The sequence below is a fragment of the Rhincodon typus genome, chromosome 18 (genome assembly GCF_021869965.1).
Source record: "Rhincodon typus isolate 14 chromosome 18, sRhiTyp1.1, whole genome shotgun sequence".
In the NCBI taxonomy this organism is placed as follows: domain Eukaryota; kingdom Metazoa; phylum Chordata; class Chondrichthyes; order Orectolobiformes; family Rhincodontidae; genus Rhincodon; species Rhincodon typus.
Genome location: NC_063349.1, coordinates 26,845,329 through 26,858,942, shown reverse-complemented (window position 1 = coordinate 26,858,942; position 13,614 = coordinate 26,845,329). Strand labels below are relative to the sequence as shown.

Below are 13,614 nucleotides of genomic sequence, written 5' to 3'. Positions count from 1 at the left end.
ACTGCTGGCTCACCGCACCAGGGACTCGGGTTCAATTCCATCCTCGGGCGACTGTCAGTACGGGTTTCCTCCCACAATCTAAAGATTGGCCAAGCTAAATTGCCCATAGTATTCAGGGATGGGTGGGTTTGCCATGGGAAATGCAGGGATAGGGCGGGGGTATGGGTGTAGCTGCGATGTTATTTGGATGTCGATGGGCCGAATGGTCTGCTTCCACACTGTAGGGATTCTATGAATTCTATATCTAAAAAGGAAGAGATCAGCCAATGTAAACGTGCCTCCGTTACAAGTAAAGATAACATAAATAAGGAAATGGTTGTATATTAAACAAATACGGTAAAATATGCCTAAAACGAGTTCTAATGAGAATAAGAAGCTTAAAATAGCACGGGTAAAATTAATGGAACAAAAACATTAACCTACCAAATCAATTCGACTTAATGACTTATATTCTATAAATTTAAAAGGTTCACTACAAAGTTAGTGGATGCCATTAGTTTTGATCTTCTCAAATTCCCTAGATTTTAGTATCATTCCCACAGATAGGAAGGTAGAAACATAAATTTGTTGTTCAAGGAAGGAAGTAGAGAGAAACAAGTAGAGAGGATAATGTAAGAATCCATTGTCAAGTAATGGTACCAGGAAACATAAAAAAAATCATAATCTGATTTGAAATCAACATACTGTTAGCCAGTCTGTTGGCTCAGTTGGCTGGTTTGTGATACAGAGCGATGCCAACAGTATGGGCTCAATTCCTGCACCAGCTGAGGTTACCATGAAGGATTCTCCTTCTCAACATCTCCCCTCACATGAGGCTTGATGACCCTTAGGTTAAACTGCTAGCTGTCATCGCTCTCTAATGAGAAAGCAGCCCATGGTAACTTTATCTTTACCTAGTGTATTTGGGTTTTCAAAACAAAAATACATCTCATTGGAAGGGAGAAATGGCTTGGCATGGATTGAGGATCTGTGACTGGGTAAAAAACAGATCAATTTGAATTTGACATGTTGTAACAGAAGGACTCTCTGCTATTTACAAATTATATCATTGGTTTGGATGAGGGAACTATAGGTATGTTAGTGTATCCAAGTTTGTTGATTTTACAGCATCAGATAGAAAAGTAATCGGTGAGATAGACGTAAAAAGGCTCCAAAAGGAGATAGACTAGGTACGTGGGCCAGAAGGTAGGCTGGCGAAGTGGGAAGTCATTTACTTTGGTAAAGAAAATAGAGTAACAGAATTGTTTTTAAATAATGAGAGTCTGGGAAATATTGGTATTCATAATGATCGAATGTCCTTGTATATGAATGACAGATAGCTAACATGCAAATTTAGTGAGATTGTTGGAAAACAAATAGTGCATTATTCCTTACTACAAAGTGTTCAATGTACAAAAGTGTAGAAGTTATATAGGGTTATACAGGGTCTGAGAGAGATCACACCTGAAGCATTGTGCACAGTTTTGATCACCTCACCTAAGAAATAATATACTAATCTTGGAGGATATGCAAGATAAACTCACTAAACTGATTCATGGGGTCAAGGGAACAAAAACAGAAATTGCTGGGAATACTCAGCAGGTCTGGAAGCATCTGTGGAGAGAAAGCAGAGTTAAATCAACTTGATATGTTAATTGTGCTTTCTCAATAGATTGAGTACTAAAGGATTCAGGGGTATGGATATTGGGTAGGAAAGTCAATTTGAAGTATAGGATCAGCCATGATCTTGTAGAATTTTGTAACAGATTCAAAGGGCAGAATAGCCTACTCCTACTGATACAATTACTTAGAAATTATAGATTTCCATTGTAAATTATTAAAGGAAAACTGTCTTCAGAAAGTGGTAAAATGCTCTTATTTGTCAAATTGAAGAACTGAAGATAATTTTCAGCAGAAGTGTCACACCCAAATGTTTTTAATCAATTTACCTATAGTCAATTATAATCAAGAAAATAAAACTTAAGTGCTTTTTTTTATGAAGAGAATGCCCACCCTCCAAATTTAATTCTCCACAGTTGCTTTTGTATGGCAGACTGTGAACATATGCTGAGACTGGGGTGATCTAAGGTCAATTAAACATTTATAAATCTGCCATTAATTAAAATTCTCACTTAAATATCCAAAATAACTAAAAAAAACACATTAAAAAGATCATTTACAGATGTGCTTTGCTTATCTCTTTTCTTCCAAAGTTAACAACATCCATTGCCTTTTAGTTGGGCCCACATAAATGAAGAAATAGATTTGGAACATGGGTCTATACTCAACTAAATGAAAGAAAAAATCACCAGGAAAAAATGTTTGTTTTCATTCCTTTACTCCTCAATCTCATTCTTCTGGTGCACCATAATGATATTGCAAAGGACATGCCAACAGATGAGCTGCTTATAAATTAAAATCTATCAGTGTAAATCAACTTTGCGTTGATGAGAACTACTCTCAAAAGCAGCAGAGTGGCCTGGGGGCTCTAAAAACTGACGTACTGAAGGCAGGAAACATCACTTTTTTGATCATAATCATGTGATCCTCAGGTAACTCACAAAGTAAACTTTCAGTAGAGCTTTTAAAATGTAGATGTCTTTTAGGATTGTTGGTTATTGATTTTCTTCAATTCAGAGATTGCTTGGTGCCCACCTCCCAAAACAACATTATTGCTGCCAAGAGTTTACCCTAGAACTGAAAGTAATGCTGGCTATGGGCATTCCATTGAGATTGATAATTATAGGTGTTGGATTTAGGATGAAAAGGAATTATCCATGCAAAGAAAAAGATGTTGTATTGTTGAGACAGACTCCTGGCATTAACCCACTTGCAAAATTGGAAGTCAGCATCCTCTGCTTTCCTCCCTTCAGCAGGGATGCAATCCTCAGATTATTCCCCTTAAAAACCTATATTTGAACTGCAGATGACATCCAGCACTGGGATAGCTTTATGACCATGATGTTGAACAATTTTTGCAATTTTGTTTCATTTTAAAGCATCATTAGTGGCAATTGTCAGTATGCCATCTTTCCACATATCACTGCGTCAAACAAGTCACCACAGCCTTGATTATCAAAGGCAATAGTTTGTCATTTTTCCAGTAGAAATGAAAGAATAACTAGAGAACACCAACATTTCTATCAGCTAGCTACATTCCCAAGGGGGCAGAGCATCACTGATGATGACTATTGTTACCATCAGGGGCACAAGTAACAAACATATGACATATAGCAATATTATGAAAAATATATTAATAGTTATGTCTGTGTCAACCTCTCTATTATAAACTCCGCTGTCATTATTAAAGAACAATGAACATCTCAATCATATAAAAGTAAATTATTGCAGATTCTGGTGGTATGAACTAAAAACAGAAAGTGCCGGAGAAACGCAGCAAGTCTGACAGCATTTGTGAAGTGAAAAACAGAGTTAATGTTTCAAGTCCAATTTGACACTTTATTAGAGCTGAATATCTCATTTTTAGCATAAAATCTTAATCCTTACAGAAGCAGTTTATAGCATGTGGTGACAAATTATGGTCCACTGTTTATTATTGCGATGTTCCTTCGTTTAAATAACTTCATATTTCACGTTTCCCTGCCAGAAACAAACAAAATTGACATGAATATTTGGAAATGGACAATTATGCATTTATAGGCATTTATTCTGTTCAATAACTTAATCAAATTAGCTGGTTTATTTAAATGTTAATATGAGAATTTCACATGTTCATGGCTTTAGCTTCTGCTTTACAGTTCAGAGGTTTCAGCCAAGTCGGTCCAAACAAAAATGTGATTGGTGCCAAAATATATCCTGAAAGACTGCATTTATTCTCTAAAAATTAAAATTCCTGGTAAATTAGTGGGGAGGTAAATAACCTCATTAAATGGAAGTGTAGAGCTTATTTTGGGCGCAGTAAAGAATTATAAAAGAATGTTATAAAATATGAGAAATAATTTTACATTGAAAAGGAAATATAAAAACTGTAGGCAAGAGGAATTATGGTTCCTTCAATTAAGAAAAGGACAATGAATCTGGCAAAATCATTATATGTGACAAAGCCAGATAAGGAATAAACTCCCTTAATGGGCCTTTCATTCCATCCTGCCAGCACCAGACAATAAAGATCTGATCACGGTACACCCGTTTTCCAGTTCTTGACCTACAGTCCTGGAAGTTATGGCAATTCAAGTGAATATCCAACTACTGCTTAAATATTATGAGACTTTCTGATTCAACCATCCTTCCAGACTACCACCATTCTCTGGGTGAAAATGTTTCTCCTGAACTCTCTTCTTAGCAAATCTGTGTAGTCTATCTATTGGCTGCTCTACAAATGGAAAAAGTGCCTTCCTATCCACCACATTAATGCCCCTCATAATCATATACATCTCTATCTGCTCCCCTCTCAACCTTTGCTGCCTATCCTATCCAATCTTTCCTTATAGCTCAGACTTTTCAGCCCAGTCAGCATCCTGGTAAATCTCTTTTGTACTCTCTCTAGTGCAGCCACATTTTTAGTGTGATCTGTTTACCTGAACTGCATGCAGTATTCCAGTTATAGCCTAACCGGTATTTTATACAGTTGCAGCATTAATCCCCTGCTCCTGTCTTCTATGCCTCAGCTAATAAAGGCACGGATCCCATTTGCTTTCTAATCAACCTTACCTGCTGCGCTGCGCTAGCTTCAGGGATCAGTGGATATCCACACCAAGGCCTCTCTGTTGTTCAGTACTTTCCAAGGTCCTACTATTCATAGAATAATTCCATGTCTTGTTAGTCCTCTCCAAGTGATTAACCTCACACATTTCTGGGTTGAATTTAGTTTGCCATTGCTGTGCACACCTGACAAGCTTTTTGATCTCTTCCTGCTGTTTACAGCTATCCTCCTTACTATTTAGCACCCTACCAATTTTCATGACATTGCAAACATCTTGACATACCTCCTGCATGTAAGTCCAAATCATTAGTGTACACCACAAACAACAAGTGCCCCAGCACTGAGTCCCGCAGAATCCAACTGGAAACAGACTTCCAGTCACATAAATTTTTCCATAACATCACACTTCACTTGCTGCTTCTCAACCAATTTTTGATTCTATGTGCCACTTTGCCTTGAACGTCATGGTCTCTTAATTTCTTGACCTGTCTGCCATGAGGGATCTTATCAACAGAATTTCTAAAGTTCATACAGACCATATCAAATGTGTTTTTCTCATCAACATTCCTGATTACCTCCTCAAGCAATTCAATCAAATTTGTCAAAAATGACTTAACAAATTCATCCTGACTATCTCTGATTAATCTGCATCTCCAGGGATGCAGATATATCCTACCATTCAGAATTCTTCAAATACTTTCCCTACCACTAAGATTAGACTGACTGGCGTGCAATGTCTTGGTCAAGAACTTGCTCCTTTTTTTTTAATAATGGAACAATGATAGTGGTGCTCCAGTCCTTTGGCACCTCACCTGAGAAAACAGAGTATTCAAAAATTACAGCCAGGGCCCCTGATAACTCCTCCCTGGCCTCCTTTAACACTCTGTGGATTTATCCACTTTTAAGCATGCTAAATTCTCTCGTTCCTCCTCACTCTATGTTAATTTCTTTCAATATTTCACTGTCCCTATCCTGATGTCTACGTCTATGTCATCCTTCTTCATTAATGTGAGATGAATTGACCCAACCTCTCAAGAACCCTTATTAACAGCCATAAAAACATACATTACACCAGTCCACTACCAGCTCCAAAATTCACTAGACTATTAATGCACTACAGTTTTCGACGTTCTGATTATCAAAATAAATAAAGCAATCCACAATATCATGCACAAAATAAAACTGAATTGGATGCTGGACTTTTAGAAATGGCTTAGATATACTGATATGAAATAAGATTTGAATTTTTAATTGTACAAGTCTTAACTCTTACAATTCCTTAAATAAAATATCAGTCTCATTACTTTCAGTCCTTGTTTTGCTATTATTAATGAAATATTTTATTCTGACTTTAAAAGCAGACTTTTACATAAACACTCTCTTGCTTTGACAGACTCTGCTCCAGGATATAAAATGAAGAATAAACAGGGTGCTCAGGGCTCATGTTTGCTTCTCTGCTTTCCTCTGCTATTGTACAATATGCATGATAGAGCCAGGTATTTGAAATAATTCTGTCAAAGATATGCACTGCAAACTAAAGAGTATTTTCTGATAAAACTCTCCTAAAACCTGCTCAGGTGAAAACGCTTGGAAGATCAAACAGTACATGACATTGAGCGTGTGTACCTCATCTCATAAAATATCAACATTGATTGTTTAAAATATGATGATAAGATGGTGTTTACATTCTAAAAATTAACACAGCTCTGTAAAAAAGAAAGTCACCCTCTGATAACAGCCATTAACTCAATTCTCTGGAAAACAAACAGGAAGGCAATCTCCAGGTTTTAACAGGAAATTAATAAAAGCTGACTGAAGTACAAATTGATCATAAAGAGCAATGTTCTTGTTAGAAATCCAAGAATAGAAACAGATTTATATGAGAGATATTGTAAACTGTCTGTTGCATTAAACTTAAAGCACTGTCACAAACATTGAGAATACTAATAAATACACACATAAATGATTCTTAGATGTTTTAATTCTAAAATAAACTACTGCTTTAAAGCTCAAAGGAAAGTGTGAGGTGACTGAACAAACCAGATGATTAAGGGTTAATAATTAAACAGAGTTTGTATTGAACAACTGCTATAAGCAAACAATTCTACTCCATGTGCCACCAGGTTTCACTTGTAAGCTGATGATATCCAGCTTGCTCTCTTTTCAGTGATCTCAATACCCTATCCAACTGTCTCTGGTTTATGAACTTCTTAGCCCAAAATCCAGTCTTAGATGAGCCACAGTTACTTTTTTAAAAATTTTGGGAACTGTTATCTTCAGATCCTACTACAAACGTTATATCTTAAACACTCATGCCATCTCCTCTCTGGTTAAAGGTGCCATCTCGGCATCCTACTGGTTTAAAAAATGAGCACCAGCTTCTCCTTTACAAAGATCTCATAGTTGTACTTTTATAACTTTGCTTGGCTCCATTCCTTTATATCCATCTGTTTAGGATCCTACCTTAAACATTTGCCCATGTTGTCATCGCATCCATTTACAACTATACCAATGTTTCCCTTGCCAGTCTTCCAACCTCTATATACTGTATCTCATCCATCTTCTCAAAGCTCTTTGTATCCTAACCTGTGCCAAATCCATTTTATACTTTACACCATGTGATTTCTGACCTATTTCTGACTTTTGCCTTTCTGTACATACAAGGCAATTTAAAATTCTCATTGTGATCAAATCCACTTTTGACTTCAATCTTCCCTATCTGTATAATTTCTTCTTCTTTACAACCTTCCAAGAACTCTGCAATCTTTCAATTCTGGCCTTAGTATACCCCCACTCACTGCACCTCACACCTTGCATCTGTGCCTTAAGGCATCTAAGCCCTAACTTCTGTAATCTCCTCCATAATCTCTTTTCAAGCCATCTCTTCTTTAAGAGCGACCTTAAAACCTACCTCTTTAACCAAGATTTTAATCGTCACTCATATTGTCTCCTTCAACTCAACATTTTTGTCTAACAATGCTCTTGTGAAACATCTTGGGATGTTTTCTAATTTAAAGGCAGTATCTAAATGCATGTTGTTGTTTTCAAATAATAGTTACACTGAGTATTTCTCTAAATCATTGGCTTCTGATGATATCATCAGGGTTCACTGTAATAACCACAACATCTTGTTTTAATAGCATATTTAAACATTATAGTAAAATGTTCCAATGTATAAGACACTGAACAAAATAAGGACATTTTAGATGACATGATTAACAGCTTGGCCAAAGTTGAAGGCATGAGCACCAATGGGTGAGTTAAATTAGGATGCTGAATAAGCTGGAACCAGAGGAGTAGTGATCTCTTGGAGAGTTGTGAAGCTGGAAGAGTTACAGAGATTAGGAGAGATGGGATCACTGAGGGATTTTTAAAGCAGCGGTAGTAAAGTTAAAATTGAGGAGTTGTTTTACCAGCCATTAGTGTTGGTCAATGTATGGATGAATAGAATTTGGTGAGTTCGGTCACTGGCGGAAAAGTTTTGGATGACCTCAAGTTTATGGAGGGTAAAAACTGGAAGCCCCTTGCAATAGTCAAGTCTGGAGAGACAGGAATGCGAGTTCAAGCAGTCAATAAGCAGAGAAGGGGGTGCAGTCAGGAATTGTTCTGCTGGTGGAAATAAGTGATATTAGTGATGGTGCAAGTATGTAGCCAGAAGCTCACCCTGAGGTTAAATACTGTACTGAGATACTTTGGTTTCACTCCAGATAGTTGTTAGCCATTAAGTCAATGACTAAGGAATAGATTTTTTAAAGAGGAACAAAGGACAATGCCTTTATCCTTTCTAATATTTAATTGCAAGATTTTGTTTAGCTGATCAAGTGAAGTCACAGAACAATTTGTGACACAGAAGGAAGCCCCTTGGCTCATCGAGTCCATGCTGGAACTCTGAAGCAATCCAATCAGTCCCATTCTGTTGAATCCCCAAACCATTAAGTTTATTTCCTTCTAGTGTCCACCCAATTTCCTTTGAATTTATTAACTGTTCCCACTTGTACCACTCTCATAGTCAATCACCTCCGGGTCTTTACAACACACTGCATAAAAATGTTCTTCAAATTTCACCCCTCCCCACTCAGCCACCCCCATCATCTCTTGTCCAAAATCTTTCATCTGTGCCCCCTAACCTCTTGGTCCTTGTATCATCGTGCTGAATTTCGGAGAAGCATTCTCACAATGTCGACAAGGTGATAGCACGAGCAGTGTTGCTGGGATTTAGGGCTGGGTGCCATCATTAAAAACTCCCAAATATTCCAAAAAGTAAATCGAGAAAAAGTTAATTATTCACAGCAGGTTTGTTTTCTGAACTGGGTTACGTAAGTGTCCAGCTTTTAGTTTGTTTGTACGAGGATCGAACTTGTCGACATCGAATGGTTTGAGCTACTTAACGTCATCTAATAGCAGAAAGACCTTATGATTTATTTCCTTTAAACGTGGTTGTGAAACAGTTCCGCTGCAATGAATGTGCATGAACGCTGTTTCTACCTGCAATGATTTGCGTGCGCGGCATTATTCAGGGCGAACCCTAACCCTAACCATGTAGGAGTGGGATATCTGGTTTGATACGACCAAAAGCTACCTGGCCTGAAAGGGACGATCTCTATGTCCGTCGACCAAGATCACTTGCTGCTGCCTTTCGAAAAAAGAATATTGTGAATTTTTAATCATGACCTTTACATATGGCATCATCTTCGCCAGTATTTGCACTGGCATTGTGTTGGTTGGGGTGTTCGCCCATACACTGGTGTTCTACATCTTTACCAAGTATGTTTCATTCAGGAAAAACCGCTTGGACATCCTTTTGGTGAGCATGGCCGTGGCAGATCTCATCGCTCTCTTGCTAGACCCTTTTCTCATCGTGGCTGCCCTACGATATACGTGGCCCTTTGGAAGGATCTTCTGTAAAATACTTCAGTTCCTGGTGACGTTCTCGGTGGCTGCCAGCGCTTACTCCCTGTGCGCTGTCTCCATCACCCGTGCCTGGATCATCCTGAAACCTCACAGCCCCCCTGCAATGACTCTTAGTATGATCATGTTGGTCTTTGTCTGGGTCTTCAGCCTCGGTGTGACCATACCGCTTCGGATCAACGCCACAACAGGGACAGGAAATCACAATACCACCCTCTGCGTCTCGGCTTTATACCAGCACAAATACAAGACAATTCTGGCTCAGTTCGTTCTGTTTTACTTGGTACCCATGCTGGTGATCGCCTATAACTATGCCCGCCTTGCAGTCTTCCTTCTGAAGAGTCCCATGATGTCCTTGGTTAGTTCCAGAAACACAAGGAGGGCGTCCATCATGATTCTGTTTGCCACGGCCTCCTTCTCCGCGTGTTGGCTGCCCAGCTACATCTTAGAGCTCTGCCTGTATTTGGGCGCATGCCATCGCGGACAGAACTGGGAAATGCTCTTTTTTGGATGCACCATCCTTAATTATTTCTACCCGTGTGTCAATTCCATTATTTACATTTTGCTTGCAAAGAGGTACCGCACATCGTGCTGGAGCCTGTCTAAAGTGCACCCCAGGAGCAGTACGATAGGTCTCGAACAGAACGTCTTCTCATGCCGTTGAACTAGCGCGCCTCAAAGCGCACCAGTCTGTACAAGTTGTCCCCGGTTAATACTTAGCGGGAAAACGACGGTCCATTCCTTTTAGGAACCGACGGTTAGTTCAATTCCAGTAACATTCTGCAATCTAATTGGGAGGAGGGTCTGATTTTCAAAAATCAGATTACAGGTATGCAGAACACAGTATCGAGTTGCACAAAAAATATAATCACCGGATCGGCCAGATGGAATTCGAAATGTCGCGGTTTAAAATATATTTTGCAAAATTAATTTTCATTTCTGCAAAACACCATGTTGCAATTTAGCTAAAAACAAATTGGTATATTCCGAACGTTTGTACTTTGGATGTAAGAAAATGTTGAGCTGATAGGAAGCTACAATAAAGTGGAGGATAGATTAATTGCATTTTCTGCGAATTTTTTTCAAAATGAAATGTAAACAAACAGTGCTTTGTAACGAGGAAATCATATTATCACCTTAAATGGTAACATATGTTCTGATAAATTAAATAAAACACTATTCAGCCCACATTTTAAAATAAACATGGTTCAATATTTTAAAAGTAAATCGAACACTCATGTAATATGCTAGTACAATGTTTTGCTGCTCCATAGTTTCGTGCACTTGATTCTTTGCCTGAATAGTACAAGAAAATGATTGTAACAAAATGAAAAACCTTTAAAACAAAACAGAAACAGGGGTATCAGGAGTGAGAGTATTACACCAAAACTCTTCTTACCACTACCCCTCTCCCCCACCCAACACCCGCGTTAGTTATAAATTAAAAGATCAGGAATACATTTCAAGAAAAGGGCTTCAGTTTGACAAAATGCAACGATCAGAGCAATTCAAAATGGAGAGCAAACAACAAAATCAAACAGCTCTGGGCAGTGCAAAATTATTGCTTTGTTTAACTGTATAATTCTTTAATCACATGGCTCTCTTCATATAGTTTGAATCACAAATTAATAATTTGTTATTATTTGAACAGTAAATAAATTTCATCCACCAGATAGGGCAATTATTTTTCTGTAATACAGAACAACACAATTTTTATTCAAATGTTCAGCACAATATTTAAGTGTCATTGCAATACCCAACTAACAATGGGTAACTGTGTATTCCAACTATAATATAATTTATTTAGATTAGTTGCGATCACATTGCCTGTTAAAATTATTGTATTTTAATTCCGTACCCAGCTGCATGGATGAGTTTCCTTAGGAGAAATACCTAACCTTCTAAATTTTATTTATTTTGTTGAATGTTAATGACAACTGTATTTCATTCGTACATTACAGCTATTCTCTAGTGTGTCTATCTTTAGTATGATTGCCTTCCTACATGCAAGAAGAGATATAGCTGCCAGGGGGTCACAAGATTATAATTCAATAAAATCGCAAACTGAGATGAAGGTATCAGTGAGTTATGAACATTAGTAAAATCCTCAATCCTCACAGTAATGAATTTGGCTGTACCCATTAATAATGTCACAGATACATAACAAATAGGAGTTTAAATTTTTTAGGGGTCATTTTAATATCATTCTCATCCATTTTGAATAATCAAATGCTCCAATAGCAAAATGATTAAATAATTAAAGAATACTGCTCCAAAATAAGATGCTACCATTAAAAGAAATCTGATTAGATTGAGTAAATGGGATAGAAAATGATCAACGGTGCTTTCCTGAACCTAGCTACAGATCTTGCAGAAAATAAACAGTAGCTAGTTCCCACAACAGAAGTAGCAAAGTCATTTTCATCACAATGAGAGGCAGGAAACTACTATTGGTTCTTTATTTGCACATCTCTTTCATTTTTTACATAAACACAGAAAATGAGTCTTGGCTTTATTCAGATTATTCCTGCAATTTTATAGAATTTAAGTGTCACAGGAAAAGGAGAAGACTCAATTAGTTGCAGGCATTCTTGTACAGGCTTAAAAATAACTTGACTTCTAGATGTATTAATCTGAATTTCTGAAGAACAGCAATTTTGTTTGAAATGTTTCCTGTTTTTAGTTGTGCGTATGTATATATAGATGTTGGGAGCAATAAAACATTCATAGACTGTTTTCAAAATGTTGAGCAATAACCAATTTTTAAAATTCTTTTTAGTTTAGGTTAGAATAGTCTCATTTTGCTGGCAATGTAATCATTAATATTTTAAATCTAACTAAGATTCAAATAATAGAAGAAATATGTGAATGATATCAAGATTAACACTAAAAGTCTTTACAGTTACATAAAAAGAGAAATCCCTCAGTTGCTGTAAAATATAAACTCATGTCTCCAGAGTATGAATCAAGACCTTTGGATTACCAGTCCTGTAATTTAATCACTATGCTGTTGTTAACATGTAATATATGAAAGGGTAGATGATGTCTAATTAAGCTAATTGGATTAGTGACTAAACAATGTTGCTAATTATTGATGTAATTTGCATGGACGTTTAGAAAGCATTCAATAAAATTTTGTAATAGGCTGTTAGTTAAAATGAAAGCTCGTGGAATTGGAGGCAAACTATAGACTTTTGTTCTGGGCAGGAGATTGGTTAGGTGATAGAAAACAGACAGTAGGATAACAGCTATGCATTCAGTTTGGAATTGAGTGAAGAATGGTGTCACACAAGGATCTGTGCCAGAACCTCAACTATTCATAACATTTATTAATGACTTAAAAAATTAACAGCAATACATCCAAGTTTGTCAATGGCCCAAGGAATGGTGATATACAATAAGGTGTGTAGATGGGAGTGTGTAGTTGGGTGTCAGTTAGCTCAATTCGCTGGATGGCTGGTTTGCAATGCAGAGTGATGCCAACAGTGCAGGTTCACACTCTTTTTGGGCTGAGATCACCATGAAGGTCCTGCCTTCTCAACCTTGCCCCTCCCTGAAGCACGGTGACCCTCAGGTTAAACTCACCTCCAGTTGTATCTCTCTGAGACAGCAGTCCTCTGGGACAATGGTGATTTTACTGGATGGGCACATAAAATTACAAAAAACTATTGCTTGCTACATTTTGGAGTCCATGCTTATAGATAATTAATACATTGTACTAACAAAGAAAAAAACTAATCAAAAGGCTTATGGAATGTTAAAATTTATAACTAGAGACCTAGTTTATACCAGGGAGATGCCAAACTAATGATATACAAAATACTGATTGGAAAAAATCTGGAATACAATGCTAGGCAATGTGATTTAGAAAGGACATTTTGGCCTTTAGAAATGTCAAGCACAGATTCATTAAATTGTTACCTGAGGATTAAATTCTAAGGAGAAATTAAATAAGTAGGTCTTATTTCGCTGTATTATAATTTAAAGGATGATGTAGTTTAGTTTTTTTTAAGATCTTGAAGAGAATAGATAGGAGAATGTGATGGCCAAGCGGTATTATCGCT

The 13,614-nt window shown here is 37.2% G+C and overlaps 1 protein-coding gene across 1 annotated transcript; it reads left to right on the top strand.

Moving 5' to 3' along the window:
- Positions 1-9,100: 9,100 nt before the first annotated feature.
- Positions 9,101-10,449, top strand: LOC125485383 (mu-type opioid receptor-like). The gene is made up of 2 exons (XM_048607899.1): positions 9,101-9,106; positions 9,234-10,449. The coding sequence occupies exons 1-2, from the start codon at positions 9,101-9,103 to the stop codon at positions 10,212-10,214; spliced, it is 987 nt and encodes a 328-aa protein (XP_048463856.1). The 3' UTR covers positions 10,215-10,449.
- The last annotated feature ends 3,165 nt before the right edge of the window (positions 10,450-13,614 follow it).